At 50.0% G+C, this 23,104-nt stretch overlaps 1 protein-coding gene across 4 annotated transcripts in view; it reads left to right on the forward strand.

Moving 5' to 3' along the window:
* Positions 1-19,597, forward strand: part of CAPN3 (calpain 3) — a 49,656-nt gene extending 30,059 nt beyond the window's left edge. For 2 of the 4 annotated variants that reach the window (XM_004751191.3, XM_004751197.3), the window contains 19 exons: positions 790-933; positions 2,999-3,082; positions 3,930-4,015; positions 6,234-6,311; positions 7,053-7,213; positions 8,276-8,445; positions 8,836-8,847; positions 9,531-9,739; positions 10,738-10,774; positions 12,659-12,676; positions 15,499-15,612; positions 16,552-16,629; positions 17,003-17,060; positions 17,155-17,219; positions 17,686-17,754; positions 17,848-17,926; positions 18,110-18,226; positions 18,510-18,568; positions 18,950-19,597. In XM_004751191.3, coding sequence (XP_004751248.1) covers positions 790-933; positions 2,999-3,082; positions 3,930-4,015; positions 6,234-6,311; positions 7,053-7,213; positions 8,276-8,445; positions 8,836-8,847; positions 9,531-9,739; positions 10,738-10,774; positions 12,659-12,676; positions 15,499-15,612; positions 16,552-16,629; positions 17,003-17,060; positions 17,155-17,219; positions 17,686-17,754; positions 17,848-17,926; positions 18,110-18,226; positions 18,510-18,568; positions 18,950-18,976 — 1,665 coding nt within the window. In that variant the 3' untranslated portion in view covers positions 18,977-19,597. The remainder of the gene's footprint in view (positions 1-789; positions 934-2,998; positions 3,083-3,929; positions 4,016-6,233; positions 6,312-7,052; positions 7,214-8,275; positions 8,446-8,835; positions 8,848-9,530; positions 9,740-10,737; positions 10,775-12,658; positions 12,677-15,498; positions 15,613-16,551; positions 16,630-17,002; positions 17,061-17,154; positions 17,220-17,685; positions 17,755-17,847; positions 17,927-18,109; positions 18,227-18,509; positions 18,569-18,949) is intronic. The other 2 variants (XM_004751192.3, XM_004751194.3) reach the window with 2 other exon arrangements.
* The last annotated feature ends 3,507 nt before the right edge of the window (positions 19,598-23,104 follow it).

The raw sequence follows: 23,104 nt of genomic DNA on the forward strand, positions 1-23,104 counted from the left end.
AAGCCCCTCATGTGATGTAGAGTAGTGTAGGGCTTTCCTCTGGGATGTGGTAGATGTTTTGTTTTAGGAAGCAGGGACTGGCTCTCAACTTTGAAAATTTTTCAGGGAAGAAGTGTCTCTGGGGATTTTCACCAAAGAGATGGGGCAAAGACATTCCAAGCCCGGGACTTGAGGTACAAATAGGTCCAGAGGCCTGTGTCAGCATGGGCCTCCTGTGGTTGGTGCTGCTCAGCCCCAGCCCGGCCTAATTAAGCTGACCACATACCTGTTCTGTACCAGAGCCCGCCATTCCCTAAGACAGCCTCCTAGTCACTGAGCTTTAGGACGTGGGCTTTGTGTTGTCACCTGGGAGAAGCTTGGTCAGCAGGCACCGTCTCAGTGCAGTGGAGTGGTGTGAGCCGAGACTGGGGCCAAGGGGAAGGAGATGGTAGACTGGCCAGGCCTCCTGGCCAGGAAACACACCTGCCCTGGGGCCTGCTTAGTGTGTAACAGTCTTGGCGCTTTCCATCACTGAGGAAGGGACCCAAGCAGAATTCCTGAATTTCCTTCCTTTCCCCATAATCCAAATGGGTCCGAAAGCATGGGAAGATCAGCTAGCATTAAACACCCATCGATGAACATTTTCTTTGTATATCATTTTTCTCCATCTTGTCTCCATTCACACCGTTTATCTCTCCTCTTTTCCTTGTCTGTCCCCTTCCTTCATTCTGTCTCCTTCCCTTTCTGTCGCCCTCCCTTGTTTGCTCTCACTCCTTCTCCTGGACTGTCCCTGTCCCCACTGGGCCTCAGGATGGCACAAACATGACCTATGGAACCTCTCCTTCTGGACTGAAAATGGGGGATTTGATTGCACGGATGGTGAGGAATATGGATAACTCGCAGCTCAGGGACTCAGACCTCCTTCCCAGAGGCTCAGAGGACAGACCGACCCGGGTGTGTACACCTCCAATTGTCAGGACTGACCAACCCCTCTGGCATGCATGACCGGGGCCTCCTGGTGTTAGACTCCCCTCAACAGACAGTGCTTGCACACTGACCTCTGCATGGGCCTCCCAAGGGTCTGGGTTGGAATATCTTGCCCTCTCCAAGGCTCCTGAAGAAGGTGGGAGAAACCGGATTTGGAGGGAATATCTGTGGGAGCTCCTTCCTATCCTGTGGTCCTGGCAGTTTCTCTGATAACAAATTAACAAGTAGAAATACAAGAGAGACTTCACGTATTCTAAAATACTTCTCCTCTTCTAATTCATTCATTTGTTCATTCAACACATATTTATTGAGCTCCTAGTGAGTGCCAGACACTCTTCTAGCAAACAAACAAAATAGTTTTTGTTCACTAGAACAGTCTCTTCCCTCATGGCGCTTATAGTTGAGTATTTCGGAATAACGCATGTTCACTGAAGAATGCTGACTGAGCCGTTCAGAAAAGAACAGAGGAAAAATTAACCTACATTCTCTCCCATCTAAAGGTAGTAACTCTTAAGTATTTAGTAAACATCCCTCTAGGATTTTTCTTTGCATACAGTTCATCTAAATGTTTATTTTTAAAATCTCATAGTCTATGTACCTCTTTGCAGTTAGGCTTTGTTCAGTTAGCCTTATGTTCATAATGTGCCAGTATGAATTATATTGTTAATGTGTCTCCTAAAGCATTTTTTAGTGGCTGCATGGTATGCCAACATAGCAATAGGTTATAGTTTGTTAACCCAATACCCTATTATTGGAAAATGGAATTGTTTCCCTTTCTTGTATTGGTTGTTATTTTTTTAATTATTTTTATTAACATATAATGTATTATTTGTTTCAGGGGTACAGGTCTGTGAATCGCCAGGCTTACACACTTCACAGCACTCACCATAGCACATACCCTTCCCAATGTCCATAACCCAACCACCCTCTCCCTACCCTCCTACCCTCAGCAACCTTCAGTTTGTTTTGTGAGATTAAGAGTCTCTTATGGTTTTTGTCCCTCCCGATCCCATCTTGAATGCTATTGTGAACATCCTAAGAGATACGTCTTTGTGTGTGTCATGATGATCCTCTGGGACAGACTGCCGGTGGAAATGTGCATAAGTAATGCCAACGGAGTCGTTTCAAGTGGTGTCCCAGGTCTAGACGTGAGGGATGTGTGGATCTCCTGCCCTATCCCTATCTGTTCAGTATGGTCCGGGTCACGTAAGGACTGAGATATGGAAGAGGCTAATTGCCAAAAAGCCCAGGGTCCATCCACAACCCCAAACTTGAAAAGGCTCATGATTTGCACAGTCCGGCATGGTTCCCAGAGCTCATGTAAAACCACAGAGAAACGGTCTAGAGCACCCGGGGCATTGGAGACCCTACCCTCTGCCAAGCATTCTTGGGGCTGTCCCTTGGGGATTTCTGAAAATGGAAGAGCTTCCCCTGCCTCCTTAGGCTGAGTCGTGTCTGAAGCAAGGACTTGCTTCTGGCCTCCAAATTCCCTCCCTGGATGCTGTGACTCTTGATTTCTTGAGTATGATGTTCTTGGTGGATCTGGAGGAAGTGAGGGGATATACAGAAAGGAGGTTGGACCTATATGTTTCATCTAACCTCTTTTCTCACTTCATTTCTCTACTGGGAAGAGTCAGCTCTGGGTGGGCTCACGGTAAGGGGAAGCCCGAGTCCAGGACAGCCTCCATCTGTCCCTGTTTCTTCTTTTAAGACCCCAAGAGATCCAGAAACGAGGGGCAGGGATCGTCTTACCTACCTCGACATTGTCGCAGCCTCACATGGATCTGTGGTGATCAGAACAGACCTTTTCAGGGCAACCAGCTTGAGGGAAACCACTCTTCTGGGCTATGTCTTCTTGACTGTCTAAAAGGGCCAGCAGTGGTCCTCGCGTGGCCGGGAGGCCCCCTTTCAGAGCGTGGAGGATTCCTGTCCTCACAGAACCTGGAAAATTATCTCATGTGCGCTTTGTCTCAGAGGTGACAGAACTTCTGGCATCCAACCCCTGACAGGCTGTCTGGTTTTTGCTCCACAGACGATTGTTCCGGTTCAGTATGAAACAAGAATGGCGTGTGGTCTAGTCAAGGGCCATGCCTACTCGGTCACTGGGCTGGAGGAGGTGAGGCTGGCAGGGCAGGCGGGCTTGGGAGCCACTTGGGTCGCCTCCCAAAGTCAGGACTTAGCTACCTGAGCCCTTTCACCTCTGCAGGGTTGCCTCCTCTTGGGCGGGCGGGGGGAGGGGTGGGGTTCTGCTCAAGGTCTGAGTCCAGAGCCTGTGGCTCTAGGGGGCCCCTGGAACTGTCAAGGTGGATCTTGCCACCAGGTGGTGCTCAAGTCATCTTTGCTTTCAGTGCTAAAGATGGCAGTTTTTCCAACATTTCCAGGGAGCAAATAGAAATCACTTCGGTTTTATGGAATTAATTTCACAGGCTCTCGTGTTTCCTGTTCTCTGGGAGGTGAACAGTTACAATATCTTGCTCTTCCTAACACGTCTGGCTGGAGACAGGAACCTTGTCAGGACCACTGCACACAGCTGAGCAGGCTGTGCCCCATCCACAAGGATGGGCAGAGACTGGAGGAAGGAGCACTTTTTTTGAATTGGTCCACCTATGGGGGCCATTTGTCTGTAGCTCCTTGGCCTGCAAGGTGTATTTTTTTTTCTAATTCAAACAAAGATACCTAGAGTGCTCGAGTGGCCCCACAATATTCACCATGCCCATTCTCCCCCAAAGCTCATAATGGCCAGGAAAATCACTTCTCAGCAGACAGTCAAGCCCTGACCTCTGCAGACTCAGTTCTAGGGTTCTGGCATTCCCCCTGCCATTCCACAGAGTCTCCTTGACCAGGACCTGGCAGGGCAGCCCCTGTACAGGATTCTCTCCCTAACACCACCCTAGCTCTGAGGGCAAGACAGAAAACCTTTCCAGGAAGGCCCAGACCAAGAGAGCCTTTTCTCTTTGTCCAAGGCCCTGTTCAAGGGGGAGAAAGTGAAGCTGGTGCGGCTCCGGAACCCCTGGGGCCAGGTGGAGTGGAACGGCTCGTGGAGTGATGGGTAGGTGAGGGGGGCCCGCAGAGCCTGGGGCCAGGCTTCGCTGAATACCACACCATGAGAGTACTACAGATGCTTGGTCTAAAATTACCCTCAAAACTCATGATCCTCAGAGGAGAAGAGGGGACATGGGCTCCAGGGAAGGGCCCGCAGAGGAGCGAGGGGAGCTGGGGGATCCAGAGACCCTACAGATGGCCACTGGCTGGAAAGAAAACTTTCTAGAAAGCGTGGGGTAGGTCCAGTAGAAACAAAGTTTGAAGGCTGGAGTCTGGATTTCCCTTCTGTTTCCTTGTCTGTAAAATGGGAACAGTGTTACCGCTCACGTGGTAAGCTGGAGAGTACCTAGCCAGTGCTAAGATTTCCTCTCCCTCAGTGTCCCCATAAAAAGAACATAGTGCCCCCGAACGAGCTTGCTAATTATCACCGAGAGGAACGAACTGGGTGTAGGAAAAATAACAAACACTGGAAAGTTATATGATGGCTCAAAAACATTTACAGAGCTTTTAGAGGGCACCAATCACTGGTTCCCAATTGCTTACACTGAGTGGGGGGTGGGGCAGCCCCTTGAGCTCTTTCATTCCCAAGAGGACATAGCAGGACTCAGTAGCTGTGCCTGTGCTCTTCAGCCTCTGGGCTTACCTCCACCCAGGGCGCCATCATTGCTGATTCACTCAGCTCTACCTTCACTTAGCGTCACTGAGCACTGGCTGGACAGCAGGCACAGGTCTGGGCACTGAGGCTGGCTCCTGAACAGGCAGCCTCCCCGGAGAGACTGGGATAATCTGCTGACTCTAGTCTTCTTATGGCCTCTTGCAGACACTGACCATGTTCCTTCCCTCAGCAGTGAAACAAATCCCCACTTCTTCTGTGCCAAATAGGTGGCAGGCCCCACGCTACTACCTGGGAACTTAGAAATGAACAGGGAAACATAGGCCCTGCCCCTGTGAATGTCAAGTTCCAGTGGGAAGGACAAAACAACCACTAATAATGAAGATAAAGCTCCTGAAGATAAACCCGCCCCTCACCTAGTTTGGGTGGGATATGGGAAGAGTAGAAAAGGTTGTGGGAGAGATTGGCATGGGATCTGGGCTCTCTGGTCTGGGAAGGCCCGTGGTGCCCCATCAGCTGTCCACTGGCCCAGGCCACCCACCGGGACCCTCACTGTGTTCTCCAGCCCCATAGTTTGGTGTCCAGCCTTAACCCACATCCTACCAATGCCTCCACGCAGGGACTGCTGACAAGTGGGCCCCATCTCTGGATCACTCAAGGAGACCACGCTCCCTGCTCTGGGTCCCTCCTTCTGCTCTCCGGAACCTCCGTTTTCCCTCGAGCATTCCCTGACCCCAAGCCCTTCCGCAATCCTTCACCTTGCCAAGGACAACCCGGTTTAGCTTTATTCTCCTCAGCATGCCTGAAACACAAATGCGCTTCATTTCCTCCCTCCTGGGGAGAGTGTGGAAGACCAGCCAGCCTTTAGAACCATGCAGCCAGGCTATTTCCTGGGGTGATAGGAGAAAGGAAATGTTTACATGCTTGGTCTTTTTCTTAGAACTCAGACAGTTACTTATTAGAGGGCAGGTGCTGTTCTAAAACTTTTGCATGCATAATTTCATTCATTGCTCATCGGAGCCCTCTAAGTAGATGGTAATACTCATTCCACTTTTGCAGTTGGGGAAACAGATGCTGAGAGGTTCAGTGACTTTCCCAAGGTTACACAGCTAGTACTGGTAATATTAAATGGAATCCTGGGGGACGCTGGGGTGGCTTCGTCAGTAAAACGCCTGACTCTTGATCTCAGCTCAGGTTTTAATCTCAGAGTTGTGAGTTGAAGTCCCATGTTGGGCTCCCTGACTACTTAAAAAAAAAAAAAATCTAAAACCAAGTGGAATCCAGTCATTCTATGTCCAGAGATCAACTTTTAAAGTGTGAGGAGGGATTTAAAAGCAAAACAAAATAAAACAAAAAAACCACCTCAGCCCTCAGAAGGATCAAGCCCTTACAAACCCATTTAAGGTCTTATTCCTATGGATGGTGGGAAGCCATTATTGGGTTTTACACTGAGGGGATCAGATCAGATTTCCAATTTGATGCTTCATGCTTGCTACAATTAGAAGGTGAACTACTCTTTCAGTTTTTTTATATTCCTCTTGCTACTCCTGTCCCAACCTACATCAGGCCTCTCCTTCTTCTTCCTTCCATAATACCTCCATTTTCCCTCCAGTTGGAAGGACTGGAGCTTTGTGGACAAAGATGAGAAGGCCCGTCTGCAGCACCAGGTCACTGAGGATGGAGAGTTCTGGTGAGTCCAGAACCCAGAGGGACTCCAAAGGGTAAGAGATGAGATGGGGAGCTGATTTCTCAAACCTCAGTGCCTGGAAAGAGGCCATCAGACCGCAGTCCCCAGGAGATCTGGGCCCTATTCTCCTCCAGTCCGAGGCCCAGCAAGGATGGGGTTCTGCGAGGAGCCAGCCCAGTCACCGTGGTGACTGAGCCTGGGACCAGGCCAGCATGATGTGGCTCCTGCCTCGCCCGTGCCCCTCTGTGGTACATGCCACTCCAGCCACTTGCTCCCTGGCCTTTGTGGAGCTGTCTTCTAGCCAAGGCAGCTCTCCTTTGCTCGCCCAGTGCCACGCTCACCCTCACTCTGATCGTTTCTAAGTGGCCCTCAACTCTCAGCTTAAAGGGAACTTTCTTCGGGATCTCTGTTTTGCTTGCTTCATTGTCTGTCCTTCCCTAAACTGTCTTTCTGCTAAGCCCAGCGCAGTGCTTGGGTCCAGTGCAGAGGGACACGGTTCCATTGGAGAACTGAATTGCTGCCAAGCTCTCCCACCTAGGACACAGAAGTCTGAATCATTACCGGAAGAGATGGTAGTATGGGGTGGAGACATGAGAGTGGATAGTGTTCACCCTAGAGAGGAGTGACAGGGTCCTCTCTGGCACCACGCCCAAGTTCGTCTGAATGGTCTGATCGTGCTTAGCTTGTCCCCGAGTCTTACCTTTCCCAGCCTCCCACACGGGCCTCTCTCTTCCAACCTCTCAGGATGTCCTATGACGATTTCATCTACCATTTCACAAAGCTGGAGATCTGCAACCTCACGGCTGATGCCCTGGAGTCCGACAAGTTGCAGACCTGGACGGTGTCTGTGAACGAGGGCCGCTGGGTGAGGGGCTGCTCTGCCGGAGGCTGCCGCAACTTCCCAGGTGGGAGAGGCTCAGGGTTGGGGGAGGGCTCCAGGAGGAACTGAGCCAGTACTATGTTCTGGGAGTATCTGATCTTATGAGACCCTCCCCATTTTACCAAGAAGGAAACTGCCATGCCGAGGAGTGTGCAGTAGGGAGCTGGTAACAGCAGGACACCGTGTCAGGAGGGTGCTGCATTCGTAATGCTGAGGGTTGGAACTGAACACAGAATTAGCCTCGGCTGCAAGGCTGCAAGCCAGAGATGAAGAAAGCTGGAGCAAGTCCCAGTGGGGGATATCGAGGGAAGAGGGCAGATTCAGGGGACAGGATATTGGGAGGAGTCCCTGACGAGTGACTTCAAGTTTCTCAGTTTGGGGAAGCCCAAGGGAGGGTGTCAGTGTCACAGCATAAGACACACAGGAGAAAAAGTTGGACGTGTTGTTGGTTTTACGGTGGAGCTGGCTGTGGGCTTGTAGGGAGGGGAGTTGAGCTGGGGACCTGGGGAGTTTGAGGCCCCTGTAGAATAGCCAGGTGAAGATGTGCCGTAGAGAATTGGTTGCATGGATTAGAATGGTTCTTGGTGGTATGACTAGAAGTCAACATGTATCTGTGGAAGGACGGAAAGAAGGGAAGAGGAAGGAAGGAAGACAGGAGGAAGAGAGGAGGGGAAGGAGGGACGGAGGGAGTCTGGTGGAGACGGGGCTGGGGTCTACATCATCCTTACGCAGGGACAGCCCAGGGGGTGCAGAACAGTGGGGTGGGAGAGAGGCCTGAGACCACAACCCAGGGGCCAACAGCATTTCAAGGGCGGGTGAGGAAAGGGAAGCCATCAGCAGAGAATGATAATCACAGCTCGGAGAGGGAGGAGGAGCCACACAGCCAAGCAGGGGGGCTCCATCTGCAGAAAGGTGTGGGCTACCCACTGCTCCCCCCACATCGTTTGACAAATGCCTGAATCACTCCTTCTGTATTTATTGAGCAGTTAGGGGCAGGAGATCAGTAGGACTCCTCTGTCTTACTCCTCTTCCTGCCCGTTCCCTGAGAGGCACATCTGAATGCACATTTCCTTCCTGGGGGGCACAGACACTTTCTGGACCAACCCACAGTACCGTCTGAAGCTCCTGGAGGAGGACGATGACCCCGACGACTCGGAGGTGATCTGCAGCTTCCTGGTGGCCCTGATGCAGAAGAACCGGCGGAAGGACCGGAAGCTGGGGGCCAACCTCTTCACTATTGGCTTTGCCATCTACGAGGTGTGCAGTTCCTGACTGGCTTCCGCCCCAGACACTCCAGCCACTGACACACCGCCCCAGATACTCCACTCCACTCCTGGCCTCCAAGGCCAGGAGCAACACATTCCTCTGAGTGGAGGGTTTGGGGACTTCCCCAGTACTCAGTGTCCCCTCCCAGAACTCCTGGTATCAGGCCCACTTGTGTCAGAATCTCCTAGATATTTGCCACAGGAGCAAAAACCCGGGATGGAGGAGTGGAGTGGGGCTGGGGCTGGCCGGATCAGTGGTGGGAAATCAGGCTTCTGCATGCATTCCACAGTGGCTGGCTTTCCCGTCCCACGTGCATTTCATCCCTGTGCAGATGTGAAATCCACAGAATCTGAGCAGCTTCTTTTTCTGTTTTTCCTCAAGGTCCCCAAAGAGGTATCGAAGCGGCAGCAGTCAGCAGTTGTGCACAGCGTTGCCCGGGGGTCCTGTGTCCATCAGTGGCACATCGGGAAGCTTCCTGGTGGGGTTTGAGGGCAGGACTATGATAGGGGAGGGTCTTGCCTGTGTCACGAACTCCAGAGAGGGTGCATCAGGGTGATCTCCCGACTGTCACCGTCACGATGTGCCCTCTCTCCCACTAGAGACTGTCACACACATGCTCTCAGACATTTATATTCATATCTCACACACACACACACACACACACACACACACACACTTGCTCATACTCATACACATTCACACTTACAATTAATACACTGTCACACGCATTCTGAGGGTGACTGCCCTCTTTGGGATGGAGGAATCGCCTCCCTCAGACCCCAGCCAAGGCCCCTCTGCCTCCTTGGGGTCCCTCCTCAGCCTGGAGGTGATTTGGAACTGACCAGCAGCAGTTCTGGTAAGTGGCAGAATGATAGACTTGACTTTCACTTCCGAATCACAACAGAAAAGGAGGAAGAAATGGGGTAGGAACTCCAGGGATGTGGAGCTATTTGAGGCATTAATCATGACTGTGAACTGGGTGACCAGAGCCAGGAAGAGACCCCTGGAGGGGGACTGTAAGCAGGACAGGGCATCCTTCTCAAGGAGCTCCATCCCTTGGCTCTTCTCTCCGTCAGATGCACGGGAACAAGCAGCACCTGCAGAAGGATTTCTTCCTGTACAATGCCTCCAAGGCCAGGAGCAAGACCTACATTAACATGCGAGAGGTGTCCGAGCGCTTCCGCCTTCCTCCCAGCGAGTACGTCATTGTGCCCTCCACCTATGAGCCCCACCAGGAGGGAGAATTCATCCTCCGGGTCTTCTCCGAAAAGAGGAACCTCTCAGAGTGAGTCAGCCCCCTTTGCCCCACCTGTCCCTAAAAGCCCATTCCAGAGATTGGAGGCATGGGGTGGCTAGACCGGTCCCCTCTAGGAGTCCTGGGATATGCTGACCAGCAGAACCCTGTTCCTCTGCTCCTGAGCCACTGGCCACATCTCCATTCAGTCTGTCATCCCACAGTTATTTATTGAGCACCTACTGTGTTGCAGGCACTTTTCTTCTAGGCTCTGAGGATAGGGCAGTGAATTGAACAAAGAAATCCCGGCCCTCATGGAGCTTAACATTCTTAAGAGGAGACAACAAGACCTGGGGAAACATACATATATGTGTTAGAGGGAGATAAGTGATAAGAAGAAAGAAAGAGGGGGGGGGATGCTTGGGTGGCTCAGTCATTAAGCGTCTCCCTTGGGCTCAGGTCATGATCCCAGGTCATGATCAGATCATGATCCCAGGGTCCTGCATTGGGCTCTCTGCTCAGCAGGATGCCTGCTTCTCCCTCTCCCTTCTTATGTTCCCTCTTTCGCTGTGTCTCTCTCTGTCAAATCAATAAATAAAATCTTTAAAATTAAAAAAAAGAAGAAGAAGAAAGAAAGAGAGTAGGGAACAGGGATAGGAGGCATTGGGGGTGATGGAGCCCTTAGGTCAGGTGGCCTGGGGAAGCCAGCATGGCCATATCCTGCATTTTTGGTCACTGAAGATGAGTTCATAAAGCCCAAATCCTCTGAACTCTGCCCCAAAAGAAACACAAGGCATGAGTAGGTAGCTGGGCTTGGCTTTGGGATGCTCTGGGCAAAGCCAACAAGAACCCACGTGTGTGCCCTTGGCTGCTGGGGATAGCGCCGACACAGGGCTGGTCCCCGTGGTGGGAGACATTAGTTCCTGCAGTTCCTTTGAGGTCAGTCCCGACTTGGCTCTGAGAAGTTGAGTGTCCTGAGCAAATCCTCTCTGTGCTTCCTGCCCACTCCTGGTGACTCTGACAGTCCCTCCCATTTGTGTTTCTCACAGGGAAGTTGAAAACACCATCTCTGTGGACCGGCCAGTGGTGAGTGGTTTGGTTCTGATGTGTGAAAAGGCCCCGAGGGTCACATTCCACGATCCAGGCAGGGGACAGAAGGGTGGTGGAGGGGAGAGGCGGTATTGGCAGAGGAAGATGGGCATCTGGGGCGTGCAGAGCAATTCTTCCATATTTCTGCAATTTCTGTTTGTCGTGACTAGAGTAACAGACCTCACGGTGCTGGAGCCATGCAGTCTGCCCAAGGGCTAGGAAGCACAGAAGAGGGTCCTGGAGGGGAGTAGTGATTTGAGCCGCCAGAGGGAGGGGGTCAAGGCCATCCACGGGAAGGGACAACAAGGGCAGCAGCAGTTGGCTTGGGTTATAAGGGCCCATCTCAGATACAGAAAATACACACCAGCTCTGGAGTCAGAGTCAAAAGCTGGGTCCTCCACCTATCAGCTGGGTGATTGGGACAAGTTATGTAACCCCTCAGTTCCCTACTTTGTAAAATAGAGATAACAGAGGTGCCTTGCAAGGCTTCTGTGAAGTGGGAATCAGTGAGATCATATATGTGAAGGGTCTGGCACAGCACAGGCTCCCACACGGTTGTTATTAGTCACATGCCTTGTATCTTATGAGGTCCTTCTCCCATGCGTTAACCTCGCTTGACCCTTGCAAGATTTCTGAGATATAGTAAGGTTATGATTATCACTGGCATTAAAGTAAGGAAGAGGCTTACTTCCTTACTTCCCACTGAGCCTCTTCCAGCCAGAAGAGGCTCAGTGGGGTTAAATGGCTCCTTTGGGTTCCCAAAGCTCACAGGCGGCAGGGATGGAACTGACATCCAGATTCTTGGAGCCCAGACTCGGGCTCTTTCCCTGGTCACCACATGGAGACCTGCTCCCAGGGTTAGGAATCCCAGAGTTTCAAGCATAGAGTTGGCATATGTGCTGTCTCCTTGTATTAAGGAGTCTTGTGCCGACCTTGGGCCTTTGGGCCTGGTTTGTGCTCTGCGTGACTTGGGCCAATAAGGGGACAGCAAATGTCCCACCAAACTGTCTTCTGGGGAGTCACACTCATGGTTCTAATCCGCAAGAACCCAAGATCACAACCTGAACCAAAGGCAGACACTTAACCCGCTGAGCCACCCAGGCGCGCTATTCTCATCTTTTAAACACTAGTCATCCGAATAGTGTATTTACCAGGGGTTTCAAACTCAGGAGTGTATGGGAGCTGGCATGCCACCTGACTAGGGCAGGAAGGTGGGGGTTTGGATGTCCCCAAACAGGCATATTTGCCTGTAGTTCTCAACTGATTCTTAAGCTTCAGTGTTGGAGGGACAATGGGAGTGGTGGTGACCGCGGCATCTGGAAGGTGCAGACAACAGCTGCTCTCAGCTCCCCAGATTTTTGTCATAGCGGTAACCAGCACATGAAGCCTACCACACCTTCCAGTTTTATTTATTTTTTAAAGCCCCAAACCTAGATTTCCATATTAAGTCTCTATATTAAATATTTGCAACAACAATAACAACAACAGGAAAAAAAAAAAAAAAACCCAAACTCTGTAAATCAGACAACATTCATTTTTAGGCCAATTTAGGTAAGCCACTTCTTTTGGTGTTTTAGTAACTAACTTCAATTAAAAATACAAATCATTAGCCAAAAGATCCCTTTCCTTGGCAGTGTCTAGGATAGGAATGGGCTATAAAAGCAGAGTGGCTGTTGGAGCAGCTGCCAGGCTCTGGACCCAGACACTTTTCCCCTCCCTTCAACTCCCAGGCCTCTTTTGGCTCTATGTAGCCCAGATTCCTGGACCCCGGAACCTCACCCCAAGCTGAGGACCAAGTCACAGGGAAGCCAAAAGGCACTGGGTTTTCTGGAAACTTGACTTTCACTTATTCGGCATTTATTGTTTCCTTTCCTTATGCAGAAAAAGAAAAAAACCAAGGTGGGTGTAACAGGGTGAGTGGGTAGACACAGAGTGTGTTTGTGCATGTGTGTGTGTATGTGAACCTGCCTTCCCCGGGCCCCCGTGTCAGGCACTCTTTCGGTTGCTTCGCATGGGTATACTCCGTCCCCACAACGACCCTGTGAGATTGGTACTGTTATTATCCCCACTTTCAGAGGAAGCCAAGATACAGACAGATGAACTGACTTGTCCCAGGCTGCAGAGCCAGCACTGGGAGCCAGGCCATCTGGCCCCAGAGTCCTCTGGGCACCACCAGGCCGACCTCTCCTATGAGGGAGGGAGAGGATGGCCAGCCAATGAAAATAGGCCTCTTGCAAAAACCCAAAGGAGCACCCCTTCTTTCTCAGAAGTGGATTTAGCTCTGCTAAGCACGACTTGATTCTTGGGGGGAATGGCAACGGTGGTTTCTCATGGTATGGTGAGATAGGTGTGTGAGGGTTTCCATGGAGACGATCCTGGGATGCCAGCCACCTGCTCTGTAGATGGGGCTGCTCCTTCTCCCTCCTTCCTTTCCTCTGCCTGCTCCTCACTCCTCCTATTTTCTTGGCCTGCTGGGGTTGGGGTGGAAGAGGATACCCAAAGAGGCTAAGTCACTGCCGGCGCTCTTGTTCTAGGGGAAGCTCTTGTTCTAAGTCCCCTTCTAGACCTCCCATTCCAAGTGACCTCCCATTCCAAGCGCAGGCTCCTCTAAGCCGTGGGAACCAATGGACTCTGCATGCTCTGTCTAGGCAGCAGTGGGGTAGAGGGAAGAAATCTTCACCCCCATAATCCCAGAGGCTGGTTTAATGAGGAATGAGAGCTACCTGGACAGCTTCCCCTCTTGGGAACTTGGGAGGCTGTGGTAGAGTCACCAGGGCCTCTAAGATCTCCTCCTAAGTATCCTGGTTATAAGCACTCTGCTGTAAGGACACCATTGCTGATGGTGACCATGTGTGCTAAGAGCAGCTCAGGGGCCTCAGAGCAAAGCTGTCATCTGGGACCGGGGGGAGGGGAGGGCACTGTTTTCCTTGTGTGGTTTTAGAATTCAAGATTATAGTTGTCAAGCAATTCAAACTCCCTCCTACATTCCTGCTCCATTTACCCCGTAACCTTCCCATGGTCTCCAAGATCTACCGTGATGGCTAACCCTTTCTGAATTTGGGGTTGACAACTCTGAGTGCCATCCAGAAATGACTGACCTTTGGGCATCCACACGCCCATGAGGTAGTAGCCATAGGCCATCGGACAGGGTTCAGTGTTAGTGTTTATGGTGGTTCCTGGAAGGATTCAACGTAGAGGTCCTCTGAGTACTAATGCTGGTACATACCAGAGCTGATATTAATCAAGTACCTACCAGAGATTTGGCACTGTGTTGAGGGTAAAAAATGCATTGCTTTCTGTCACAACAGTATCTACAAGGTAGCTGCTATCATCATTCCCTTTCTATAGCTATTTTACACGTATTCACAGAAGTGAAGAAGTTTGCCCAAGGACACACAGCTAATGAGTGGGGAAACTGGAAGCCATGTCTGTCTGCTCCAGACCCAAGTTTCTTACTCTCACCAATCTGGTTCAGGCTCCTTACACACCAAGGCCTGTGTTATCCAGACCCACACTTGGGCCCAGAGATGTGTGCCTTAGCAAAGGTGGCCCATGGCCACCCCATGGCCACAGGCATACATTCCCCCTCCATCTGTGACCCATGCTTGCTCTAGGATCCCTGCAAGCATCAGTTGCTTGCGCAAGACCTTTGGCTTGAAAGGCAGGGCAAGACAGGGGCTTTGGGGCCTGCTGGGAACCAAAGTTCTGGAAGCTTATTTCCACAGGTCTGCCCATGGGTGCTGTTCTAGATGCATAGCATGGAAAGGCAGATGGGGATTCAGAAACTGGTCAGAGACTCCGGTTTTCCCATTGCCTTCTGCACTGCAGCCATAAGCTCTGCCGGCTTAGCCTTCTTCTGGCTTCCCCTGTGGGACGTATGTCTCCAGCCAGGATCTGCATAGCATGGCAGCTGCTCTCTACTCTTCTTGTGTCCTCTTCACTTGCATGAGCATGTCTCGAAAATATCCCTTATATTTGTGCGGCATCTTAAATGTTTTGTGGTACAATTTTATATTCGGTATCTCCTGTCCCCTTCCCCCAAGAGCCCTATGGGAAAGTTCAAGCAGGTTTTGTCATCCATATGTATGGATGAGTAACCTGAGGCCAGAGAGGACATTTCCTGTGTGTGAGGGCAGGGCTGGACCTACAGGTCAGTGTTCCGACCTCTCCCCCACTGACCATGCCACTAATCCGAGCCCTCTGTTCAGTCCTCTGCGGAGTGCTAGAGGTTCCTTGGAGGTGCCCCCCAGCTGCCATGGGTGATGTGGGTGTGCCGAGGGAAAAAAGCTCTACCCTCTTCATCGAGCGGAGCAGCTGGTTTTTAAAGACTTCATATACACTGGGCTTCTAGGGAAATTTGATTTGAAAAGTATTTCCATTTCAAAAAAAAAAAAAAAGCCTACAAAATATTTGAAAATCCCTGCACTAGTTCACACTGCTTTGAGCATTCTTAGCAGTTTCACGTGTGCTAACGACCCCTCAGAGCTCCCACCATCAGGAGCTAAGGAACTGAGGTCCGAGACACGTAGCGTCTTTCCCCAAGTCCCAGACAGCTTGCTAGTGGCAGGGATGGAGCTTGGACTGAGGTTCAAGAGCTCCCAACTCTGCTCTTCTCTTCACTGGACAAAGCTGCTCCAGGAGGGGGGCTGTGTCCACGTGCCCGCTCAGCCTGTAATCCCTGCTTCCTTTCTGCCCCTTCCCCACTTCCCTCTTCTCTCCAGCCCATCATCTTCGTTTCGGACAGAGCAAACAGCAACAAGGAACTGGGTGTGGACCAGGAATCAGAGGAGGGCAAAGACAAAACGAGCCCTGATAAGCAAGAGAAATCCCCACAGGTTTTTGAGCACGTGGCATGAATGGGGTGGCCAGTACACACTGGGGTCCTCTGGATTGGAGGGGCTCTGGGGGGGTGTCCCTGTAACATCTGGAGGTTTAGATATATCCCACTGATCTTTCCTCGCATCGAGTTTTCCTAAAATTAGGGGTGATGCTTACGTGAATGTCTTGGGGGTTGGCAACCACGCCAAGCCAGTCCCCGGCCTGGGAGGGACAGGGTGAGTCTGCCCGCTGGAGCCCCCAGCCCGGACAGTGAAGGAAACGGGAGCCAAAGCCTGAGATGCAACCAGCTTGAGAGGGCTCAGGACAGAGCAACTCCTGCTTCCTGGTATCCTTGAGCTCTTGACAGTGAGAGGATAGAGGACAGTGGCAGAAAAGGGGGTGGACCTCAGAAATGGAGGCCTGCAGAGCCCTGGGAAGGGTATTCTATTGAAGAGGGGAGAGGAGGCATCTAAAGCTTAGAGGAAGTGGGGCTAAGGGACCAAAGCCCACAGACAAAGCCCCAGCCACATCCTCGATGCTGCAGTGTCCCTGCAGTGGAGTAGGGGTTCTCTGAGGACTTCACCCTGATGACGCAGGTAGCCAGAGGTACCCGGATGGTCTGGTCCCCTCTGTCCTTCTGGGACTCATCTGGTTGAGAAGGTCAAGCTGAAAATGGTGGGGAGGCTTTAGCTGGTGGGGGTGGGAGAGAGGGACACGGGGGGCTGTCCATACATCTGCATGGCTGCTGTAACCTCTCTGGCTAGCATGTCTGGAAGGAAGGGTCACTGGGGCCTCACTCCAGCTCACTAGGCTCGGCTCAGGGAGAAAAGCCTTTGTGCTGTACCTGGCTCCTGCAGCCACCTAGGGCTAGGAAGGCACCCTGGCTCCTTCGGCCCTTCATGGGTCTGCCCATCTCCCGGATCACTGGAAACCAGCTTTCCTTTATGCTTCCACAGCCCCGGCCTGGCAACACTGACCAAGAGAGTGAGGAGCAGCTGCAATTCCGGAACATTTTCAGGCAGATAGCAGGCGATGTGAGTACCACCAGTCCTGACTCCTCTCCTCGACTAACTGCTCAAATGACCAGTTATCTCACTATTGTTCAGGAGGGGTCGTATGGCTTTTGGTGGAAGCAGGGGCTACGTATGGGTAGCACAGAAGTCCACCAGTCAGGTCCGAGACCACCATCTGCTGGGGTGGCTTGGAGGCCTTCCTACCCTGAGCCGCCCAGTGCAGTCTGGACGAGGAGGGTGCCGTGTCTTCCTTGGAAAAGTCCCCGCTTCCCATGACAGGGTGGTAGTGACAGAGACCTTACACACACGGACAGCTGGCTCTTGTTTTGCAAACCACGTGCTCCATCAGGAGCAGTCCTCTAGAACGGTTATTCTCTACTCCCTTCCTCCTCAGGACATGGAGGTCTGTGCAGATGAGCTCAAGAATATCCTTAACACAGTGGTGAACAAACGTGAGTGGCTCACGCTGTGTGTGGAGGCGGGCAGGCAGGAGTGGGAGGTCCAGTTACCTGAAGAAAGCTCCTCACTCTTCTCCCTACCTCCCAGATAAGGACCTGAAGACACAAGGGTTCACGCTGGAGTCCTGCCGTAGCATGATTGCTCTCATGGATGTATCCTTCCTGCCACCCTTCCCAACCACGCTTCTCTGTCATCAGCCCCTGTGCAGCCACGGGGGCCAAGGCAATGGGGGGTGCCCAGTCAAAAAGGCCCAAATCCATGCCTAAGGGAGGACTTGAGGCCTAGGCTACTAGTCTGAAGGGGGCTGTTGGACGAGGCACAGTTGGGCAGGGCATTGGTTTGTATCCAGCCCCTAAATTCTGCCCTCACCTCAGGCCTGGGTTTCTGCCTAAGACCTGGCCCAAGCCAAAATGGTCCTGAGGAGACTTGTCCCCTGGGTTTTAGAGCAGACACGAACTCTGACTGCAGAGGTGAGGAAGGGAGGGTTAAATACCAGGACAGGGCAATGGGAGGCTACCTGGGGCAGAGCCTTCCTGTGAGGAAGTCGCAGGGACCCCTTCTCCTGGTCCAGGGGGATCTCGCTATGCGTGCCCTGTAGCCCTGACCTCCTTCCTCCAGACAGACGGCTCTGGGAGGCTGAACTTGCAAGAGTTCCATCACCTCTGGAAGAAGATTAAAGCCTGGCAGGTAAGGAGAGAAGGAAGCATGGGAGTGAAGGAGTGCGGGGGCTAATTCAGTGTTTTACTGTGTGACCTCTGTCCACAAATTTTCAATTGCCAGAAAATTTTCAAACACTATGACACAGACCATTCCGGCACCATCAACAGCTATGAGATGCGAAACGCAGTCAATGATGCAGGTGCTGGGGAAAGCAGTGGCTGTCGGGGGCAGGGACGAGGGCTGGTGGAACCAGAGGATTGCGGGGGGCGGGGGGAGGAAGGAGTGTTTCTGGGTGACACAGGGTGGCTGTGAGGCAGGGAACAGGACAGAATGCAGGCAAGGACTCAGACTACTTCCTCCTCCCCCACCCCGTCCTCCACAGGCTTCCACCTCAACAGCCAGCTCTACGACATCATTACCATGCGCTATGCAGACAAGCACATGAACATAGACTTCGACAGCTTTATCTGCTGCTTCGTCAGGCTAGAGGGCATGTTCAGTAAGTGGGGGGCCGCCCTTTCGCGCTCTGGGGCCAGACCGCTGCAGCGGTGGGAATCTCGGCCTGGCCACCTTCCAGTCTCCTCTTTCCAAGCTGAACAAAGGCAAAGGCCTGCTTTAAGCTCCGAACGGGCTGGTGAAGGGAGGGTGATTGTGGATACCCTGCCTGGCACGGTTTTGTGCCAAAGGACACCACTTAGTACACGGTCCTCTGAAGAAAAGTCACAACAGTGGAGGGGAAGGGAGTCTGTAACTCGCCTCTGGCCTGTGTGTTCTTCCCACAGGAGCTTTTAATGCATTTGACAAGGATGGAGATGGTATCATCAAACTCAACGTTCTAGAGGTAAAGCGTAACAGAAGCAGTCGATTTACCCTGTTCTTAAAATTCCAGGTGGGAAGCCAGTGAGGCCGACTGGGGCCGGTGTGCTCCTCACTTCCAAATGCTGGGGGAGGTATGGGCTAGGAAAGGAGCAGAAAGGCAAGCTCATAGGGAATGGGTCCTGGGGGGAAGGCCCCAAAGGGGTCTCAGATCGTAAAGGGCTTTTTTGCTGGAAAACATACCTTCCTAGTAGGGAAAGGGGAGCAGGCCCTAAACCGCTTCTTAGAAAATCTTCCCGGGACTGGGCATGCTGGGACTGTCCCTTTCCCGCCTCCCCCATCAGACCCTTAGGGTTGGGCTCGCTTTCCTTGGCTGCACTCTGATCTCGGGACTTAACTCTTTCAGTGGCTGCAGCTCACCATGTATGCCTGAACCAAGCTGGCCTCGTCCAAGACCGTACAGATCACTCAGGATTGCCATTTCATCCAATATATCTAGAGCCACTTACCTCAAAGGACACAGTAGCTGTGCCCCCCACCCTGCCCCGCAGCAAGCCTCCATGTGCCTCATCGGTCTTATTCCTCCTCTACTTCGCTCCCCACTCGGCCTCAGGGCATCTGTCCATCTGTCACACCCACATCCACCCTTCAGTTAAGGAATGAGAGAGCACAATTTTGTCCCTTCGCCACATACATGGAGCCAAGTGTCTGTCTGCTTCAGCTCGTGGGAGCCCAGCTGAGAGGTTTGCTCAGGATCTGAGTGGCCTCAGCTGTGAAGCAAATGCTCTCCTTAGCTTGCCCTAGGTTGTTCACAGAAGCATCCGGCAGTGGCCCTCCACGCTTCCTGTGCTAGCCTCTCCATTGCCTTCAAGTTCTCCCACCCACGGGACAGTAACCCAACTAGCACTTGGTTCTGTCTCGTCATTTCAGGAGGGGCCTGCCCCAGCATAAACAAGCTCAGTGGAAGAGGGCTGGGTACTTCGGGGTGTCTGACCCATAAGTTCGGTTGTATTCTGAAGAAAGAGTTGATCTAAATAAAGGCATGTGTATGGCTGGTTCAGTTGTGTTTTGTCTTTTCACATTCAGAGGATCAGCCAGAGCAGGGCAGAGTAGCTTCCAGTGTTACGGTCACACTGTCAGACAGAGACAAAGACACCTATGCACACACAAACAGAACCTGGACCCCCTGGTAACCGTGTCAATTGGTATTTCTTAAACATGGGAATCACTCCAGCATGTCTCAAGATCAACAAGGAAAGGAAAGGGAAGAGCTGTTGGTGTATCGAGTATCAAGAATAAATGGGTCGCCCTGACACCAGAGGGGCCAGTCACCTGAGTGTAATAGAACAGAGATGTATGCGTGGGTTTTGTCTCTGAGGAGTGTCAGGTATACGACACTGTGATTTGACATCTGTATACACTATAATCACCCGAAAGTCTGCATACTATCCATCACCCTACCGGCGGCCCACTTTCGTGCCTATCACCCCCACACCCCCTGCCCTCCAAACCCCTCCCCCTCTGGTAACCACTGATGGGTTTCCTGTATCTTGAGTTTTGTTTTAGATTCCATGTAGGAGCAAAACCGTACAGTATTTGTCTTTGTCCTTCTGAGTTATTTCACTTTGCTTAATACCCTCAAGGTCCAGCTGTGCTGTTGCCAATAGCAAGATTTTATTCTTTTTTTATGGCTCAGCAGTACGCCATACATATACACCATAGTTTCTTTATTCATGGCTCCACTGACGGGCACTTAGGTTATTTCCATATTTTGGTTATTGCAAAGAATGCTGCAGTGAACATGGGGTATATTTATCTTTTCAAATTAGTGTTTTGGTATCCTTCAAATAAATACTCTGTAGTTCCACAGCTGGATCACATGGTCATTCTTATTTTTTGAGCAATCTCCATACTGTTCTCCATAGTGGCTGTGCCAACTTCTAGCCCACCAGTGTCTGACAGTCCCCTTTCCTCTACATCCTTACTGACACTTGCTACTTCTTATCTTTTTGATAATAGCCATTCTGACAGATGTGAGGTAATAACTCACTGTGGTTTTCATTCACATTTCCCTAATAATTAATGATGTTAAGTATCTTTTCACATGCCTCCTGGCCATCTGAATGTCTTCTTTGGAGAAATGTCTATTTCTCTCCATTTTTTAATAGGTTTTGTTGTTGTTGTTGAGTTCTTCATATATTTTATATATGAACCCCTTATCAGATGTATTGTTTCCAATTGTGTTCTCCCATTTTAGTAGGTTAACTTTTCTTTTTTTTTTTTTTTAAAGATTTTATTTATTTATTTGACAGACAGAGAACACAAGTAGGCAGAGAGGCAGGCAGAGAGAGAGGGGGAAGCAGGCTCTCCGCTGAGCAGAGAGCCCAATGCGGGGCTCCATCCCAGGATCCTGGGATCATGACCTGAACCAAAGGCAGAGGCTTTAACCCACTAAGCCACCCAGGCGCCTCTACCTTTTCGTTTTGATGATGGCTTCCTTGCTGCGCAGAAACCCTTTAACTTACCAGGTCCTTATTTTTGCTTTTGTTTCTATTGCCTTTGGAGTCTGATCACAAAAACAATGTGAAGACTGATGTCACGGAGCTTACCACCTGTTTTCTTCTAGCAATTTTATGGTTTCAAGTCTCACATTCAAGCCTTTAATCCATTTCGAGTAAAGTTTTATGTTTGGCATAAGATAATGGTCTGACTTCATTCTTTTGCATGTGGCTGATCAGTTTTCCCAACACTGTGTATCTGAGTGTCCCTTCTCATTGTATGTTGTTTCTTTGCCAGAAATTAATTGTCCATTTAAGTGTAGGTGCATTTCTAGGTTCCCAGTTCTGTTCCATTGACCTGGGTGTGTTTTTGTGCCAGTATCATTCTATTTTGATACCTATAGCTTTGTAGAACAGTTTGAAACCAGGGAGTAACCAGCTTGGCTCTTCTTTGTGAAGATTGCTTTGGGTTTTGGGGCTCTCTTGTGCTTCTACAAAAATTTCAGGATTGTCTGTTCTACTTCTGTGAAATATGTTACTGGGGTTTTGAGAGGGATTGCACTGAAATCTGTAGATCACTCTGGGTAATACAGGCATTGTAACAATATTAATCTTCCAATCCATGAGCACTGAATATCTTTCCATTTATTTCTGTCTTCTTCAATTTCATTCATTAGTTTTATAGTTTCCAGTGTATGAGTTTTTTACCTCCTTGGTTATATTTATTCTTGGGCACTTTATTCTTCATGATACAGTTGTAACTGGGATTTTTTTCTGGATTTCTTTTTGATAGTTCATTATCAGTGTTTAGCAGTGCAACATATTTTTATATATATTGATTTTGTATCCTGAAACTTTACTGAATTTTTTATTCTGTTTTTTTTTTGTGGGGTCTTTGGGGCTTTCTATATATATATCATATCATCTGCAAATAGTGACAGTTTTACTTCTTCCTTTCCAATCTGGGTGACTTTTATATCTTTTTCTTGCCAATTGCTTTGGTTAGGACTTTTAATACCTATGTTGAATAAGTGGTGAAAGTGGGCATCCTTGTCTCATTCCTGATCTTAGAGAAAAAGCTTGCAGTTTTCCCCCGACTATGTTGTTAGCTGTGGGCTTGTCATATATGGCTTATTATGTTGAGGTATGTTTCCTCTGTACCCACCACTTTTGAGATTTTTTATCATAAATGAGTGTTGAATTATGTCAAAGACGTTTTCTCCATTTATGAAGATGATCATGTTTTTATCGTTATTTTTATTAATGTAATTAATCATATTTATTTACAAATGTTGAACCATCCTTGTATCAGTGGAGTAAATCCCATTTTACCACAGGGTATAACCCTTTTCATGCATTGTTTAACTTGACTTGCTAGTATTTTGTTGAGGATTTTTGAATGTATATTCATCAGGAATATTGGCTTGTAATTTTCTAGTGTCATCCTTGTCTGGTTTTGGTATTAGGGTCATGATGGGCTTGTAAAATGAGTTTGGGAATGTTCCCTCCTCTTCCATGTTTTGGGAAGAATTTGATAAGAACTGGTATTAATTCTTCCTTGAATGTCTGGGAGAACTCACCAGTGAAGCTGTCTGGTCCTGGGCTTTTGTTTGTTGGGAGATTTTTGATTATTGAGTTTCCTTAGGAGCAATCAGTCTGTTCAGATTTTCTATTTCCTCTTGATTCAGCATTGGTAGGTTTTTTGTATCTAGAAATTTATCTTTCCCAGGTCACCGAATTTGTTGGTGTGCAATTGTTCATAGTAAGTCTCTTACGATTCTCCGTATTTCTGTGGTATCGGTATCATGTCTCCTCTTTCATTTCTGATTTTGAGTCCTCTTCTTTTCTTGGTGAGTCTAGGTAAAGGTTTGTTAGTTTTATCTTATCAAAGAAGCAGCTCTTAGTCATTTATCTCTCTCCTATCTTGGTAGTCTCGATTTTTTATATAAATATATTTGTTTTCTTCCTTCTACTTTTTGGGCTTCATTCCTTTTTTTTTTTTTTTTTAAGAGCAAGCGTGCACATGAGGAGAGGAAGAGAAAAGGGAGAGAATCTTTTTTTTT

Source organism: Mustela putorius, unplaced genomic scaffold (genome assembly GCF_011764305.1).
Source record: "Mustela putorius furo isolate JIRA1106 unplaced genomic scaffold, ASM1176430v1.1 tig00003898_pilon_pilon_pilon, whole genome shotgun sequence".
Classification (NCBI taxonomy): domain Eukaryota; kingdom Metazoa; phylum Chordata; class Mammalia; order Carnivora; family Mustelidae; genus Mustela; species Mustela putorius.